The sequence below is a fragment of the Hyalella azteca genome, unplaced genomic scaffold (assembly GCF_000764305.2).
Source record: "Hyalella azteca isolate HAZT.00-mixed unplaced genomic scaffold, Hazt_2.0.2 contig8712, whole genome shotgun sequence".
NCBI classification, from domain to species: domain Eukaryota; kingdom Metazoa; phylum Arthropoda; class Malacostraca; order Amphipoda; family Hyalellidae; genus Hyalella; species Hyalella azteca.
Genome location: NW_025938798.1, coordinates 193,602 through 212,837, shown reverse-complemented (window position 1 = coordinate 212,837; position 19,236 = coordinate 193,602). Strand labels below are relative to the sequence as shown.

The following is a 19,236-nucleotide window of genomic DNA, read 5'->3' as shown; positions in this document are numbered from 1 at the left end:
TAAATACAAGGCAAGGTGATGCACAAACAAAAAACTATTTGAAAATAACTTATGTAGTATCGTAAAATATTAACTAACAGAACGCTCCAATTGAGTGTTATGTGTAAACTCATGCACTTTATTAAACTCATTTAATGTACAAAATTGTACAACGAATTATCTCATGTAACGCATCAACAGGTGCAACGTCTTAATTGATACAACTTATTTAAATAATAAATTTTCCGTATAGCCTAATATAACTCATCAACGGGTGCAGTAATCTGTTCTGTTCATTAGTTCTCCTTAATAAGTTATGCTTTTATATTGAACATTTTTCGAGTGAATGAGCGATTTATAAGTCGCTTAAACGGTGTTAAAGAAATTCATCATTAATTATCCTTTCATCTTAGTTCTTTGTTAAAGAACGTTCCTTGGTTCAATTTTTTTTTGTTCTTGAACGTTCCGCTATTGAGTAGAGGAAATTATCACCTGCAGTTTACGATGTATAGCGTTACATATAATAATCGTATTTCGTAGAAACTTGTATAACGTATAACCTGCACGTGTTAATCGAGATAACGTATTAATTAATGTAACGTTTCTACTGCATGGTGCACACTGCTAATATCTGTAAAAAATATGAAATTTTCTTATATTCCGGCGCTATTCAACATGGTACCAACAAATAAAATACTTTCGCAGTTATTTTCAGTTCTATTTTGTTATTTCATTGCTGCTTGCTTCAACTGGTAACTCGTTCCTCTTCGATATTGTTGGTTTATGTCCTCCATTCCCATTAATTATGCTCCACTGTTTAATTGTGCTCCTTCATTTTAATTTTGACTTACAGTTCCACTTTGCTCCACTATTTAATAGTGGCCCTCCATTTCAATTTTGTCCTTCAGTTCCATTTTGCTTCACTATTTAATTGTGCCCCTCCATTTCAATTATGTTCCTCCAGTTCCATTTTCACCACTATTTAATTGTGGCCCTCCATTTCAATTTTGTCCTCCAGTTCCACTTCGCTCCACTGTTTAATTGTGCCCCTCCATTTCAATTATGTTCCTCCGGTTTCACTTTACTCCATGGACTGTTTAATTGTGCCCCTCCATTTAAATTTTGTCCTCCAGTTCCACTTTGCTCCACTATTTAATTGTGCCCCTCCGTTTCAATTATGTTCCTCCAGTTTCACTTTGCTCCATGGACTGTTTAATTGTGACCCTCCATTTCACTTTTGTCACCCAGTTCCACTTTGCACCACTATTTAATTGTAGCCCTCCATTTCAATTTTATCCTCCAGTTCCCCATGGTTCCCCACTTCACACCTCAACTCAATATACCACCAAGATCACCCTGGTCCCAGATCTCGCTGTAGATCTCACGGTGATCTTCAAGGAAGCATGTCACTCAATCACCTCATCACGTCTACAAGGCCAGAGAGTAAGAAGCACCATGACAGTAGTTATTAGTGTTATTGTTGTGACGTCGTTATTTCGTTGTAGTCGTGTCGTTAACGTGATAGCGACGTGTCGGGTGTGACCTTAACGCGTTCCTTTGTTCATCTTAATGCCATGTGGTGAGAAATAGGAGGAGAGGGTGCGAGAAGATGAGGGGAGGGTACTTGCGAGGAAAAAACGGACCTATCACAGCACTGGTCTTTGTGCCCTCGTCGCACTCTTCCTTCCCTCGCCCTGTTCATCAATTTACTCATCTTCCCTCGTAACCTCAACACCAATGATCCATTTTTCTGGATTTGGATTTACATTCTCACGAATGCGTTGTAGAGCTCACGATGAAAGCAGTTTTGATTGCAATTTTGATTGCGATGATTACAATTTTTACAGTTTTGATGTTGTACATGTATTATATTGTACGCATAGCGCGCTTTTCCCTCAGTTTCTGTCGCCGTGTAGCGCGTTGCTCCCTCTGTCGCCGTGTAGCGCGTTGCTCCCTCTGTCGCCGTGTAACGCGTTGCTCCCTCTGTCGCCGTGTAACGCACTTCTCCCTCTGTCGCCGCGCTTCCCATATATGTGTCCTCATTTTGTTTAATTTCTTCTTTTAATGTCAATTCGCGTTTGTGAGTTCGTGATCTGAGACAATGAGCAAATTAAATCCTTTCTTTTTCCATTTCGTGTGAGGTATGAGCTTCTTGTTGGGCACTTTGTTCATTTTGTTTTAGAAAGTTACGTTTTTACCCAAAATTGTATTCGTGGGTTTGTATTCAGTTTGTCCTTAATGGCCATTGATTTTTGCTCACCATCCAACTACAATTATCCCACACATGATTGAAATAATATACAATCCTCAGAAATGTACAATTTTCTGAAATTCACAATTCTCAGAAATTTCTAATTCTTATATATCAGTTCATTCCTTTTTATCTCCTTAATTTTTCGGTTCTTTCCATTCACCGTTTCCACTACTTCAATTCTCAACCACCCTATTCAAATTCGAAGGCCGCCTATGCTTTGGCCGAATAGTCACTACACTCGGCGCCAAGTTATTCTGGGTCTGCTTGGCCATCGGATCGAAATCAGTTTCTGGTCAGAATCTCTTTTCCGACTTTATACCCTAACAAAATTTAGAGTGCAACAAGGGTTGGCCGAGTCCAATCATACCGGGCTAGCAAGCTTCCCAGAGGCTGTCATTCATACCCTGAGCCGAAGTGGACATAGAGAAGCTGATTTACGTTCTCCACGAGCCCAGGGCGGCACCTAAAGCAGGGTCACCACCGTCTCCAAAATTTGTTAGGGCATTTGATATATTACCTCTGTTCATAGCTTAAAGTATTTCATTTCATACTTTTAAATGATTAATTTAGTTAACGAAATTTTCTTTTCATAATATTTTTAGACCCTACTTTTCTTCAGTTTACTGTATAACCTAATAATGTTCTCGCTCCTGCCTATTTTATTTCAGTTCATGTCTATGTCAAAAACTGTTTTTAGTCTTCCGAGCAAACAACGGTCATGTCCATGTGATCGTTTTTAGGCGTCCGTTCTATATAATGAATATTTTAGTTAAACTGAATAAATCATCTAAAGAAAATGAAATGACATATGTACTTTAAGCTAAGAAAAGTAGTGTCTTCAGATGGTTGTAAATGGAATGTTGCAAATATATGCGATAGAAATCGTCACAAGATGCAAAATAGCTCGAGATATATCACTCACAATTATAAAGGATGAAAGTTTAACTTTTAGTATGATGATTTCTCTAATTATGTTCACTTTATTGAAAGATTTTATTAATGATATATAATTTAGTCCCTTATTGACGATTAATTTATTATTTATTTTATCTATGATGCTTTCTATTAACTATGTTTTTAGACGACGTTTTCTTCATATTCGAGGACGACATGATGTTCTATTAAATAATAATAATAATAGCTGTTTCAGCGTTTATTAGGCCGTAGCCCTGTCGTCGATTCTTAACATCGCAGAACATTAGCAACATTTTGCGGTCTCGAACTCGCAACTCACTGCTACAATTCTGCTCCGCCCGGCCTCCTCGCCGATTCTGACCAGAAACTGGCGCACAGAGCTGGGATCGAACCCGCGCCTCTCTGCGCCAATCTCTGAACTTTAACCACCGGGCATTCATCAATGATCCATGATCTATGATGATTATCTGTATTGTAAACGGTTATCGTTGTGAAGCATTTTCAATGCACGGGTTTTACGAATTTTCATATTAGAATCAATTACTGTGAAACCAACATATTACAGCAATGAAAATAATTGCGCATTAAGTAGCATTGCGAAAGTGGTAAGCAAGATGTGTAAAATTATTTATTTTGAACATAAACACATAGAAAGACATAAACCGTGCTTAAATGTTGAGATCATGATTTACAACTAAAAAAAATTAGTTTATCCAATCAGGTTAGTCATCCAAATAAAGGAACTACTTACATAAATCGACTAGACTTCGATCGCCTATGACACCTAGTGGACAATCCTCCTTTATCTAACGGAAGTTTCTTAATTTAAATCAATTTTAAACATGCTTTTATATAGAGATTTAATTTAGTGATTATTTTTTACTGGCATTATCTTTAATGGTATTTCCGATGATTTTAACCTTGGTCTACGCACTCCTTTAACCTGGGAATGATTTCGATGCTCTGCGCTCTCAGAAAAATGTGTAAGACTTTGTGCAAGTACCGTGTGCTCGTTGCCTGTGTGTGTCATTCTGACACACTTTCCCCAGTAAAAAAGTGTCTCAGTTCTAGATTCGCTCTCTGCTCGAGCTGTTGGTTAGAAAGTGTGCCATTATTCGGACAATCTGGCCCATTCATTTGCCATGAATGGGTCATAACTCTGGCTCTGGCATTCCTAACCATTAAATTGATACCATCCATCTCTGTAATTTTTCAATTGAATGTTATAATGCCTTGCATTGCTGACAGCGTTTGAAATTTCTATGGGTATATGATGGATTAAAACTTTGAATTTTGTACGTTTTTTTTTTTCTCTTGCATATCTCAGAATTAGATGGTTAATTAATAATATGGATTGATGAGAACTTATCAAAATAAGAAAGTTTATGCTCTTGTAGTCATCTTCTATAATTTCTTCTCGAAGAAAACGGAGAGCGCTAACATCTCTAAAAACTACCTATTCGATCTCCGCTGACAATTAGAATCGAATAGGATAGAATAGAATAGAATAGAATAGAATAGAATAGAATAGAATTGAATAGAAGTGTCGGCACTGAAGAAATAGGCCCATGGCCTGTTGCCGATTCTTGAATTTTTCGTGACTTGATTCACAAGGGATCCGGCCTTTGGAACCCGATCTTTCCATACCGCCCGGCCTCCTCGCCGATTCTGACCAGAAACTGGCGCACAGAGCTGAGATCGAACCCGCGCCTCTCTGCGCCAATCTTGGTACTCTGAACTTTAACCACTGGGCCACCCTGCCCAGTATTATATAAAACGTAATATAATGTTATATATAACGTTATATATCTGTTATAACGCAGAATCGTTATTCATTAAGAATTTCGTTGCATGTGATCACCTAATAGATGCTGATTAAAAAAATGCACCTTTATAAATAACATTAAGAATCAACGGAACAACCACCGCCCCGAGCTAATGGTTCCAACAAGATTTTTTGTTAGGAATCAGGATCACTACTTAGAAAGCGTTGAAGTCGCCTTACAGAAAAAATGATTATATTATATTCAACCTCGAATTAGATACTCAATAACTTATAATTTGATGATGTAATTAGGAGTCATCGACGTTGACCTCATCGTCAACATGGACAAAGATTTTACCTATAACTGGGATCTAATTGCATTATTCTAAAAGTCGGATTTGTTATGAAAAGCACACGGTTATTTTTCTAATGATGTACTACGATCAAATGGTGAAATCTGTGCATCATAATAATGTTGCTATTTTTCATTAGACTGCTTAGATAATTAACTTAGATTTTCTGGTGATGAGTTAATATTTTCCTTTATTATTGCAGGAATTTCAATCAAAAGTGCTGGCAGGTTGTAGATCAACCTCTTGTTAAAGTCGACATTAATCACAGGTATTGTGAAGAATATTCATCGAAATTTTTGAGGAATGCTCGTCATTTTTGAAGAATGTTCGTCACTTTTTAAGAATGTTCGAAATTTTTCAAGAATGCTCGGGATTTTGAAGAATGTTTGTCATTTTTTAAGAATGCTCGTGCCTTTTTAGGAATGTTAGAGATTTTTGAGTGATGTTCGTGATTTTCAAGAATGTTAGAGATTTTTGTCACGTGTGGTCACGTGTGGTCACGTGTGGTCACGTGTGGTCACGTGTGGTCACGTGTGGTCACTTGCGGACACGTGTGGTCACGTGTGTTCACGTGTGGTCACGTGTGGTCACGTGTGGTCACGTGTGGCCACGTGTTTGATCAAACTTGTGGTTACAGAAGCTGGTAATATTAGATTCATAATATTCAGATTAACTATAATTTCGGTCCAATTTGCGATGTTAACTGAGCCCAAGTTAGTAGGCAGGAACTGAAGTTTGAAGCAGCGTGAGATCCTAATTACATTATGCCTGAACACTGTAACAGGGTTCTGCTTAGATGGTAAGATTTATCTTATTTATTTACGGGTGGAGGGGTACAGGTTGCAAATTTGCACCTGATGCACCTGATAAATTTAGTAGACACTTGATGCAGAGATAAATAATGATAATAATTATTGTCGAACAATTAGAGGTCCTACTTAAGCAAAGACAAGGTTCGGACATTGCGGAAGCATTCAAAGGCTCCGCAATCTCAGGGCATCGTCATCACGTCACGCATCGTAACAGATCGGAACGACGCCATGACTCGTCCGGAACAGTGTTGCGTCCGGTAATGGCTAGGATGTCCGTTTATTGCTTGAACAAAAAGGGCAAGGCAAGGGCTAGGCCCACCTTGCGTAAGGCGAAACAGTTAAGGAGGAAACTAAGTCGGGTGAATATAAGGGAGTGTGGGTGCCAACTGCAAGCACTGTGATACTCCGAACACCACTGCGCACTGAAAAGTCGTCGTGGTATATTGTATAGTGAGTGGACATTTACGAAAATCTACACTTTGGGACGACATATTTTGAGAACTTAATGATATATCCTGGTACTCAACCTTGAGACTTTGCAGGATGATTAAGTTTGAGGTAAGAAATAATGAACAAGGGTTAGAACGTGTCGCCTCCGTAGGATGATAATTTAGTACGTATTGAATTCATTCATTGTTTTGAAGTGCTTCACCTACATACATATATTGATATGAGAGCTAAAATCACAATATTGAAAAAAGTTATTCGATGAAAACTTTGTTGTATTCGCAGACTTATCCGCAGTCTGTAAACGACGCTTCATTTGAAGACGTTGTTTACAGATCTGTGAACAGCAATTCTTTAACATTGTACTTTATTCAGGATTTTTGTAACATTATACTACACATGTTTCATAGAATTGACTCACTATACGCTGGACTTACAATAAAACCAAACTGCCCGTAATGCATGGGCCAGGCCCTTTGGTCTCGAGCAGAGCTTTATTCAAGATCTTCTCTGTTGAAGCTTCACCTCATTCATTACCTTATTAGCAGTCGTACTATTCATGATTTATGAGTTCAAATCTTTTAAAATATACGTCATTCATTAACTCGCTTCCGTTCATAAGACACTTGAATCATGCGCGTATCTGTTGTGAGTGACACTTGGTTCCTCAGATTATTAGCTTAGATAATGTGCCTGGGGCGAATCTCCGACTGATATAAGATTACTACTAAGGCACATTATATAAGATTACTACTGCTAAGATGTAGGCCAAATTACAAGCATACAACATGATGTCGTGGTTGCCCAGGTTTTGGTGTTGGCGGCGGTGGTCACTGGCGTGTTTGCTGATCGACCCTCCTTATTGCCCCCTTCTCGCGTCCGTTCGTCCCCTTCGATCCTCCTCCCTGTCTCAACCGTCTCTGACCCAACCGTCCCTGTCTCAACCGTCCCTATCTCAACCGTCCCTGCCCCAACCTTCCCCAGACCCCGGGAGGGATTTGTCGTCCAGAGGGACGACAGTGACGAGCGTAACCTCGTCGCCGGTCTGCCGAACAGTGCACAGACCAGAAGCACGTCGCGCTTCCAGCTTCAGTCGTCACCGTTACCGTCACGCTTCCAGCCGTCACTGGACGATGATGATGACGTGTTTTCGTCGTATGAAGACGAAGACGTTAAGTACGACTTGAGCTGGGACGTGAGTGTCGAAGATAACCACGTCGCTCGTCAGGAAAACCGTCACGGTGACGTAACGCGAGGCTCATATTCGTTCCAACTGCCGGACGGACGTCGCCAGGTGGTAACGTACTACGTTGACGGCCCGTCTGGCTACGTTGCAAAGGTCCACTATGAGCCAGCTGTGAGGCAGCCCCAGCCCGTCGCTCGTCACTCCCAGCCTGTCACCCGTCACTCCCAGCCCGTCATCCGTCACTCCCAGCCCGTCACCCGTTTCTCCCAGCCTGTCACCCATCACTCCCACGAGTCGCTGGAAGACAACTTCAACTTCTGACCACATAACTTGAAGCTAAATTATTTCCCTCCTACCACTACATATATCAACTTATAATCCCTTGCCATCCGGTGACATATAGTGTAATACCAAATTATGTCAAGGTTTCGCTTGATTTCTCTGGCAAAACTATGATAAAGTTAGGAAGCCATTTTTACTAAATTTTTGGTCCCATTAAAAAATCCAGAGTTACTCAAAGCCCAATGGTAGCCCCAGGTCCTTTTAGGAATCCATCGGTTTAGGTCCAAATCCATCCCTTTTCATGCATGTTAGGCCAAGTTTAAGTCTGATGACCAGGATCTTGCCTCCAGTTCATGTGGTTTGAACCGTCAACACTGACTTGTCTTTTCTTCCGTCAAACTTTTATTTATGATAATAAATTATTCCTGCATTATGAATTTTTATATCCTAAGGGATAGTCATTTAACTGACGACGGCCGTCATAATAACTGAGCCAGGTAATGGCTATTGGCAAGTAAATAAAGTTTATACAATTACCGGAGTTACAAGGTCAATGCATCTCAATCTTCCAATTTTTAAATTCCCTAACATTAATTAAATACATAGGCTGTAATTATATCATACATTTACAATTACTCGCAATTGTTCCAATTATACAATGATGAAGCTTCATTGACCGTTCCGTTTTCAATTGAAAGGATTGGTCAATTAATTTTACAGATTTACCTATACATAACTTATTTAATTATCAATCAGCTTTAGGTCAATAAATTAAATGTTCTTGATCTAACTGCATTGCGCATTCTCTATCGAATCGGATTTTTTTCCCACTTTCTTATAAGATAGTTCCTTTGGCCTAACCAATGGGGGAGTTCAATCCATAGAACTGAGCAAATTTGAACGAATATTTCGTAAAGATAATTAATCAATGCTGGAGCGTTTTAAATTGAAATTTCTTTTTTGTTGAAAATTAAAGCTACTGAACCATCGTGTCTGACGTTTGAAACCAGATTTCAATAACACGAACTGCAAAATTCTACTCTGTTTAATAGTTCCTAAATCTCACGCATTTCGTGCCGCAGGCTTACCTCTCTCAGGACTTGAAATGGATTATTATTAAGTTGAATCATTCTTTAACTCGCAAATTGAAACATTGCTTTAATTCATTTGGGCTTCTCAAAGTTCGTTACCAACTATCATAATTTGAACTCTCCCATTCATGGCGATTGCCTTACGTCGGCTTGCTCTTGGCCCTTGGTGAAAAAAGTTTGGAAACCCCCGTCCCCATAAAGGATCTAATAGTGAGCAGTTATTTTGAATTATCATTATCTGTGAAGATATTATTATTATCTTCATTACATTTACCAGCGTTTCTTTCAAAAATGCAGTTGCGATCGGTTGGTTAGTATTAAAGGATGCAAATGAACACAAGGTATGCGTTGCAGTTTATGAAAGACAATAAATTACATAGGGCTCAGAGGTACTGTTGTTTATGTACAAGTAGGCTGGTAGTCAGGTTCTGGTAGACATTGTATGTTACATTAGTTCCACTACCCGCGACGAGGTGCCTGGTATGAAGGACGAGGTGCTTCGTAAGCTGGACGAGGGGCCTCGTACCTCTGCTCCTCAGACTCCTCCTGGTACTGAGCCTCTCCTTCGTAGGACACTTCGGCGACGAACCCTGAGTCACCGTCGACGGAGTACGTCACGGTCTGGCGGCGACCGTCGGGAAGGTCGACGACGTACGAACCCTTCGTCTCATCACCGTCACGAGACTCTGACTGGCCAAAGTTGTTGCCGTCCTCGTCAACCTTCCACTCGAACTCGTACTTGGCTTCGTCGTATTCCTCCTCCGAGCGCTCGGCAGGACGAGGGGCGGAGTATGAGGGACGAGGGGCTTCGTAGGAGGGGCGAGGGGCTGGGGCTGTGTAGCGCGGGCGCTCGTCGGCGAGAGCGCAAGCCACCGCGAGGGCGAGCACAAGGGCGATCTGGCGAGGGGTTAAGTTCGAAGTTAAAAGGAAGTAAAGAGCGCTAGTGAAAGACGCCAGTGGATAGTGCTTGTGAAGAGTGCTGGTGAAGAGCACTAATGAAGAGTGCTAGTGAGGAGCGCTTGTGAAAGTGTCTGGGAGTGTCGAATGGCTCAAGTGTCAAGGTTGTCATAAAAATTGATGAAAGTCGGGAATGAAATTCGGAGCAAGTAGAGAGGCGAGTGTCCGGCTTCTGAGGAATGCGCTAAACTCTTAACTTTATATTTTGCTAATCTATCGTGAGAACATTTCGAAATGAATTTGGATGGAATTGAGGCATATTTGAATGAGACAGTGACCAAAAATGAGTCGGTAGTTGGGCAACGATTTAGTAAAAGAATTTCCTATGTCATTAGATAATATTTTAAATAAAATTCAATATGATAGACGTTCGATGATACCAACCTACCAAACAAATCTGGCGTCCTACAAAATGTAAGCTTTCAATATATGGTTCTATACTGATAATTAATAAGAGTGTTAACCGTCACTATTCATGTTATATTGACGGATACATATTATAAACAATTATGTGTACATACCCTTACTCTTACGACGTACTTGATTCCACAGAATGTACATTTCGATTGAACGTTTAAATTTTGCTGGGCGCTAATTCTAGCCGAACGGTTTTCAATTATTATCCATTTTTTCATAATGGTATCGTGCAAGGTATCGTACTCGAGAGGTCTGCAGTGAGTGACAACCATTAATTGATCCATCTGATTAGCTCCATTAGTCTGGAGCTAATGCCTAGCCATTTCGATACATTGCGTGAGTCCGTTATGTATCAATCAAAAGCTGACATCAAGATTTATCAATTTGAAGTTGAAGCTATAGAGCATGCATCGGTTATCAGCCTACAAGCTATGGATCTTTGTGGATGCCGTGATGATCTATTTAATAATTGTCAAACTTGTTTGTATCTGTGTTAGTGGTTGAAGCCTATTGCAAATATATAGGGGCTGTTGGGGCGACTATCCAGAATATTTATCGTGTCGTGATATTACCTGGACCTGAAATGTTATGCTTAATTTGAAAATAGTTTGGCATTTTAAAACTGAGAAGAGAAGAGGAATTGTGAAATTGAAATCAGATTCAATGATGAAAGATAACATTCGATAATCTCGAAATTATGAAATGAACACGGAATTGGGGAAGATTTCCCGTATGATAGTATTCGGAATGACCGGATTCTGAATGAAAATATGTGGGTAATGGTATTTCATGGTGTTTTAAAGTTTAGAGATTATCTATGCCGTGCAACGCCTCGTTAACCTGCTATCATTAGATAAAATAATCATATGGCGAGGGTACAGGTACTGATAAAATATTGTGTGTCGAGAGGGTAGTATAGGTACTGAGATTATACCTCATTAAGGGGGTAGGGTACAGGTACTGTTAAAATATTGTGTGTCGAGAGGGTAGTATAGGTACATGAGATTATACCTCATTAAGAAGGTACGATTAAGCTGAGTGAAAAAATTGTACGTGTCTAAAAAATAATTTTATTCAGTGGTAGATATTAAGGTGGCTTGGTAGTTTAGACGATCCACGTACCTTGAAGGCAGCCATGTCGTATTGCTGTTCAGTAGTTACTGATGCCCTCGCTTTGCCCTCACCCTTTATATACTCTTTCCTTACTGGCCTCAACCCCCACGCCCCCACAGTTTCCTCAACCCCCTCTACCTCCCCCTTGTTGGGTGTAGTCCAGCTCTCAAGGCTGACTCAAATAAGTTTCATAGGCCTTCCTTTTTATTTTGTACTCCTAGGCTTTACCACAACTTCCTTAGGTAAAAGCGGAGCGTGAACTTTCGACATGTTTCAAGCGTGCTATTATATCGCTTAAGACATTTGTTTTTTTTTTAATTTAATGCCGAAGTTAAAGTCCCTTCACTTTCAAATTCATATTTCCTATATATATCTACTTCAAAAATATTTAATCCAACGATCGTAATGAATATAATAGACAGACTACCATTAAACATATCATATAAACTCTCCGAGAAAAATTAGGTATAGAATGGTAGAGAAAACTCTAAATTTTCATCAGAAGTTAAATAGATTTAAAGGATCATTTCTATATATCTGCAGAAAAATGAGAGTTAGAATCGCACACGCGTTGGGGCGGCCTGTCTTCACAGGGCCTTGACATCCTTTAAATGCATATAGATTAGAATATATTATTTAAATATCTTTACTAAGCTGCATTGTTTATGAAAGGAAACCAATAGATTCTTCTGCCTATTTAAGTCGACTTGTCCTCATGGGATAAATAACATTTATTACAGGATTATTACTATACAAATTCTCATATAAACGCTTATTAATAATGAAATCCGCACATAAATGCTTATCATTAATGAGATCCGCACTTAAAGGCTTATCATTAATGAGATCCGCACATAAANACGTTCACTTATTTTCAATAGTCAATTTTTTGGTCCGCGGAAAAATCACAGAATCAGTCTGAGCTCTGTCTCTTATACACATCTAGATGTGTATAAGAGACAGCATTAATGCTTATCACTAATTATATGCACGCATTAATGCTTATCACTAATTATATGCACGCATTAATGCTTATCACTAATTATATGCACGCATTAATGCTTATCATTAATTATATGCACGCATTATTGTTCATCTAATGATATCGATAGCGATGTATCATTTAGATTCCTCAACTGGGAACTTTTTTTCAATTAGATTATTTGGACGACGAACCATGCATTGTTATCCTAACGCACGGCAAAACCTGTCTAATAAAATGAAAACACCTGTCTAATGAAGTGACAACACATGTCTAATGAAGTGACAACACCTGTCAAATAAAGTGACAACACCTGTCTAATTCACCTGTCTAATAAAGTCACAACACCTGTCTAATAAAGTGACAACACCTGTCTAATGAAGTGACAACACCTGTCTAATAAAGTAACATTTAGAAGTAATTTCATTGAAATCCGGACGCGTTTCTGCCCATCACTATTATTAATCATCGGTAACATATGGAATAGACTTGGAATCATATGGAATCACTAAAGCTCGAAATTGTAAATACAGTCCACGAAATTCTTAAATAAAATGTTCTTAAAAACAGTTAAGTAATGCTGCATTGCTAATCATTTTACGTATTTCCAGATTATTTTGGATTCATGCTTCTATAAGTCGAGTGTCACAATTGCTTCACATTTTTGCTACTTGATGGTTGATAATTAAATTCTGTATCATTAATTTGGGACTGGTGATCGAGCTTGTCGCTGTAATGTTTTCAATGTAAATGTAGTAAGTTTTCTTGCCATGATTTTTTGCTTGAAGTTTAGCAAATTACGCACAAAATGTTGTTTGATACGATTTGGACGGCTGCTGTGGCTGAATAGTTTGAACTAATTATATTGTTGAGTTAGGAGCGTTACCGGACAAAAAGTGAGTTAATAGCGACAAAGAATTAGGAGTGCGTTATGAGCGTCACCGAATTAGGAGTGCGTTATGAGCGTCACTGAATTAGGAGTGCGTTATGAGCGTCACCGAATTAGGAGTGAGATAGGAGCGTTACCGGACAAAAAGTGAGTTAATAACGTCACCGAATTAGGAGTGCGTTTTGAGCGTCACCGAATTAGGAGTGCGTTATGAGCGTCACTGAATTAGGAGTGCGTTATGAGCGTCACTGAATTAGGAGTGCGTTATGAGCGTCACTGAATTAGGAGTGCGTTATGAGCGTCACCGAATTAGGAGTGAGATAGGAGCGGTACAGAAGTAGAACTGAATTTGGAGTTGCCGAAGTGCCGCTCGAATAAGTGCGTTATGAGCGTCACCGAATTAGGAGTGAGATAGGAGCGGTACAGAAGTAGAACTGAATTTGGAGTTGCCGAAGTGCCGCTCGAATATTTCGTCGCTAATTATTTTCATTTTCCTTGATTCGGTACCTTAATTGTTGCTTGTTTTCTGGGAAAAAAATCCGTGCAGCCCGATTCCCACCCGGAACCTCTCATTATTTCTCTTCTTACTATATATCTTCGAGTTCCACTTCTATTTAAATCCAGTAAATATACTTTATACCATGCAACTTTAATTACCTACTCGTTCTAGCGTCATTTACCTACTGGTATTAGTAAATGCAAATCTACATGATTCAGTGCACCTCTTGTTATCTTCCTGCATTTCTTCTTGGCTCCGTACAAATATAATTTGTTACGCTGAGTATTCCAGTCTGTTGAGCCACTGCTGGAATATGCCGGCGCACTAATTCTTTATCTATATAGTGACGAATTAACCGTCGTTGGTGCTACTGTTTTTAAGGGCATAATAGTGATTTTTGTGTATGTTGCATCCTTGGCGCATAATGAGCTGTATGCATACCCCAGCTGGTCAGCGGACACGGGGTTGACTGAATTTCAAACTTCTTCGAAAGCTTAGGTTACAACGTGCCCCAGGCTATAACTTATTTGATACCCGTACTTTAGGAAACATGTCATATCTGTAGCATGCTGCCCTGAACTGAAGTGTATCTAAAAGCCAATATATTGGTGAAGACGATCTTAGCGATTATTTGAAATTGAATTGGACTAATCTTCAGCCTCGAATCTTCCAACTTTGTAGCGAAATTGTATTCGGGATGAGTAAGTGAAAGTCAGTAATGAGTTGAGCTTTATTGATGGGAATAAATTACATCAGGATTGGGGTTCGTTATTTCTGGTCCGCGTTGGTTGGTATTTTAGTTGTCGTAAGCGGAACGAGGTGCCTGGTAGGTTGGTCGCGGGGCCTCGTACCTCTGCTCCTCGGACTCCTCCTCGGGGTACTGAGCCTCTCCTTCGTAGGACACTTCGGCGACGAACCCTGAGTCACCGTCGACGGAGTACGTCACGGTCTGGCGGCGACCGTCGGGAAGGTCGACGACGTACGAACCCTTCGTCTCATCACCGTCACGAGACTCTGACTGGCCAAAGTTGTTGCCGTCCTCGTCAACCTTCCACTCGAGCTCGTACTTGGCTTCGTCGTATTCCTCCTCCGAGCGCTCGGCAGGACGAGGGGCGGAGTATGAGGGACGAGGGGCTTCGTAGGAGGGGCGAGGGGCTGGGGCTGTGTAGCGCGGGCGCTCGTCGGCGAGAGCGCAAGCCACCGCGAGGGCGAGGACCAGGGCGATCTGACGAGGGGGGATAGAAATATAGAAGAAATGATACCAAAATATGACTATATGAACATTTGAAGTGCAAGAAAATAAATTTTAGTTTACTCATGAAAATGTTATTTGCAAATTTTAATTTCTTGGGAAGTATATAATGATGATAATTTAGTATTCGCTATCTGAAAATGGTCAATTAGTAATTCAGTGATTGAAAAAAAAATGAAGTAACAATTTATGGTGACGGCAGAAAGATGAAGGAATCTATAAGTTTTTATGAGAACAATAATAGTGTAAAAGAAATCGATTGAGTGGAAAAGCTGGCTTCATTTGCAATTTTAACTAGTTAAAACTTACAAACAAATAATAATAATGTTATACCTTCACAACTAATATGCTGTGCGCTGGCTTTATTTCGTTCTATTAAATGATATAGGTGGAGAGGGGAGGATTCAACCACGGAAATTTTATATTAAAATTTAAATTTGCATTGCACTTCAACGTGTAGATGTATGCGGGTAGCGTAATATGCGCATCCTCTTAATTTAGAAACTAATTTGAGGACGATGAAGCCTTCGAATAGAAAAACTGGATCTGATTCAATTAAGCATATTAGATAAATGAGATGCATAGGAAAATGTTAGTAGATTGCATAGTACAACAGTAGATTAGCATACAAGTTAGTACACCTTTGGTGCCTAATACTTAATAATAATGGCCTCACATACCTTGAAGGCAGCCATGTCGTATTGTTGTTCAGCAGTAACTGATGCCCTCTCTTTGCCCTCACCCCTTATATACAATTGCTCACACACCATCCCTCACCCCCCTACCCTCACTCCTTCCCTCACCCTTCTGCTCGCTTTACTCCCATTATTTGGATCATCTTTTTGGGGTATAGAAGGTGTCAATTATCCAAGGTTAAGTTTAACATTTTTTTGTGCATCCTTTTGAGCGCAACTTTCTAAAGCAAATAGAGTACACTAAGACGAGACGCATTTAACTTCACTCTTGATACCTTATTTGTTGCTTGTGTTGTCGTTGCCTCGAGATTTGAAGACGAGAAGCGTAAGGGATTATCTTCAAGAGGATTGCAGGGTGATGAGAGAGTGGGGTGAATGTGGTGCTATTGTGGTGTGAATAGGGTGCTATGGTGGTGTAAATGTGGGGTTATGGTGGTGTGAATGTGGTGCTATGGTGGTATGGATGTGGTGATAACGTGGAGTGAATGTGGTGATAACGGAGTGTGAATGTGGGGCTATTGTGGTGTGAATGTGGTGCTATGGTGGTGTGAATGTGGTGCTATTGTGGTGTGAATAGGGTGCTATAGTGGTGTAAATAGGTGCATGGTGGTGTGAATGTGGTTCAATGGTGGTGTGAATGCGGTGCTATGGTGATATGGATGTGGTGATAACGTGGAGTGAATGTGGTGATAACGTGTGTTCGCCACGAGGAACATTCGCCATGGAGGCCACGCGGGTAGCAGTTGCGGTGGGCGCGGTGACTTACGACGTCGCAGTTTCACCGCCATTTTTGGAAATTTTTTGCCCATCTTGCTTAACTTCTTCGATAGAAATTTGACAGGGCGTCGACGGAAACTAAGTTGAACTTGAGCCTAACCTCACGTTGTAGTTTTTATTATCTTAAAACTTCCAAGGTACAAATTCAGCTAGCGTTGAAGTTTGAATGTTAATTAAACGAAATTTTACCCCAAACGTAATTTTCAATTTACTAGGAATAAAACGGGCCTTGGTTCCATCTAAGATCTACGTTACACTATTAGGATACTACAGTTTCTATAATATACAGTACACTTTTGTAAACTATTTAACCCTACTTAGAACTTAACATTCTAGGTATAGATGCCATCATCGTTCTAACGTTTGAGATACCTAAGTTGATCTGACATTAATTGAACGAGTTTTAGCTACAACTTTATTTGCAGCTCCCCCAGTGTAGCTTAGACAGGCATGTAGCTCCCACAGTGTAGCTTCTACAGTGGAGCTGCTGCAGTGTAGCTGCTACAGTGTAGCTGCTACAGTGTAGCTGCTACAGTGTAGCTGCTACAGTGTAGCTTCTTACAGTGTAGCTGCTACAGTGTAGCTGCTACAGTGTAGCTGCTACAGTGTAGCTTCTTACAGTGGAGCTGCTGCAGTGTAGCTGCTGCAGTGTAGCTTGTACAGTGTAGCTGTGACAATGTAGCTTCAACAGTGTAGCTTCTACAGTGTAGCTGCCACAGTTTAGCTCTAATTGTATGTTTCCTACAGCGTAGTTCTTGCAGCGTAATTCATTTAATTTAATTTCAACAATATAGTTACTACGATGTAGGTCATACAGTGTAGCTCTTAAAATATTCGCACCAAAAGGAAAAAATTATATTAGACGACAGTGTGCAAAATCATGGTCAATAATAAATACTATGCAAATGTGCACGCAATGAACTAGAACCATAATCAGATCGCAAGGTCGGAAAAGTATACGAATATGCACGCGCCAAACTCGAATCATTTCAAGAGGCATGACTAAATCGATCGACTGCGCTTTCCTTAGTTCGACCAGCGCAAAAAATGCCCTCAGATCGGCCTGGGCGTGTGGTAGCTTCAAGTTCAGGTTGCGTAAACCTGACCTCAGAAAGCGGGGGCCCCGCCAACCCTCGTAGGAATGCCGCGCTGTCTCTGCCCTCAGGCTGCACTTAACCCCTTATGTGTTGGTAATAAGTAGCACTTGTTCCTACACACAGGCCGGCCTCATTTGGTCAGTAATATGGGCCGAAGTTAATGCTGTTGAATTTTGGTCCAAGTTAATATTGTCTGGCTGGGGTTGAAGTTAATATTCTCTAATATGGGTCAAAGCTAAAATTGTCTAAGGTGAGTGGAAGTTAATATAGTCTGAAATGGGTCGAAGTAAATATTGTCTAGTACGATCGAAGTTAATATTGTGTAATTTTGGTCCAAGTTAATGTTGTCTGGTATGGGTCGAAGTAAATATTGTTTTTTATGGGTCAAAATTAATATTCTCTAATATGGGTTGAAGTTAATATTATCCATGATGGGTTAAAGCTAATATTGTCTCAGATGAGTGGAAGTTAATACTGTCTAAAATGAGTCGAAGTTAATATTGTTTTTTATGGATCAAAATGAATGCTGTCTGATATGGGTCAAAATGAATGTTGTCTGATATGGGTCAAAATGAATGTTGTCTGATATGGGTCAAAATGAATGTTGTCTGATATGGGTCAAACTTGTTATTGTCTTTTATGGCTCGAAGTTAATGTTGTGTGCTCTCGCCGCTGTTCGTGTTGCCGGTATAGAGAGCACATTCACCCGAGCTGAACCGGCATCACCCAACCTGCGGCTAATGTGAAGTATTTAATTTAAATAACTCTGTGTCTCCAGCTCAAATTTCGACACTCAAAATTTTATAAATTTTTAATTATTATTATAAATATATATACTTATTATTTATATAAATAATATTATATAAATAATAAGTATATATAAATAACTCTGAGTCTCCAGCTCAAATTTCGACATGAGACGACGAAATTATTCCAGAAAATCTAAATCTGGAGTTAAGAGGGCACTTCTTGATGCTGGAGTAACTGGATACTACAGATACCTCGGACGATGAGTGTAATGAAGAAAAAACTTACTTCTTTCTGTGTAGGTGATTTCAATGCCCATGTTGTAGTGATACTATAGCTGGTCTAAACTAGTGCGGTCTGTAGGGTGCACAGGACTTTGTCATCACTAGTATCTCATGAATAAATGTCTCTTATGAGATATTTATTCATAAAATATTCGCCGATAGGCTCTTAACATCTGATCTCTTTTTACAGTATATGATTGATGAGATTGTACGTAATTATTATTTGTCATCAAAATATTTATCCTTCCAGTATTTGCCGCAACAGGAATTTTTATCTATAGTATTAACTTTGAACGTATTTACTTCAAAAATTCTTTTCCAAAATTAGTTTTGAAAAGTTTACTCTTTGCACCTATAGTACTGTGCCTCCAAGTATTTTCTCTTCGAATTCTAACCCGAATTCTTCACTACTATGGCAAGTGATCTTATATTATAAAGTATTA

At 39.7% G+C, this 19,236-nt stretch overlaps 3 protein-coding genes across 3 annotated transcripts; 1 reads left to right on the top strand and 2 right to left on the bottom strand.

Moving 5' to 3' along the window:
* The first annotated feature begins 6,504 nt into the window (after positions 1–6,504).
* LOC108678264 lies at positions 6,505–8,417 on the top strand. The gene is made up of 2 exons (XM_018166635.2): positions 6,505–6,636; positions 7,334–8,417. The coding sequence occupies exons 1-2, from the start codon at positions 6,622–6,624 to the stop codon at positions 8,030–8,032; spliced, it is 714 nt and encodes a 237-aa protein (XP_018022124.1). The 5' UTR covers positions 6,505–6,621; the 3' UTR covers positions 8,033–8,417.
* A 1,009-nt stretch (positions 8,418–9,426) lies between these two features.
* On the bottom strand, positions 9,427–11,608 carry LOC108678260 (cuticle protein 19-like). Its single transcript, XM_018166631.2, has 2 exons — positions 11,581–11,608; positions 9,427–9,981 (listed from the first exon to the last, which is right to left on the bottom strand). The coding sequence occupies exons 1-2, from the start codon at positions 11,593–11,595 to the stop codon at positions 9,544–9,546; spliced, it is 453 nt and encodes a 150-aa protein (XP_018022120.1). The 5' UTR covers positions 11,596–11,608; the 3' UTR covers positions 9,427–9,543.
* Positions 11,609–14,659: 3,051 nt separating this feature from the next.
* LOC108678263 (cuticle protein 19) lies at positions 14,660–15,900 on the bottom strand. Its single transcript, XM_018166634.2, has 2 exons — positions 15,874–15,900; positions 14,660–15,166 (listed from the first exon to the last, which is right to left on the bottom strand). The coding sequence occupies exons 1-2, from the start codon at positions 15,886–15,888 to the stop codon at positions 14,738–14,740; spliced, it is 444 nt and encodes a 147-aa protein (XP_018022123.1). The 5' UTR covers positions 15,889–15,900; the 3' UTR covers positions 14,660–14,737.
* Between the last annotated feature and the right edge of the window lie 3,336 nt (positions 15,901–19,236).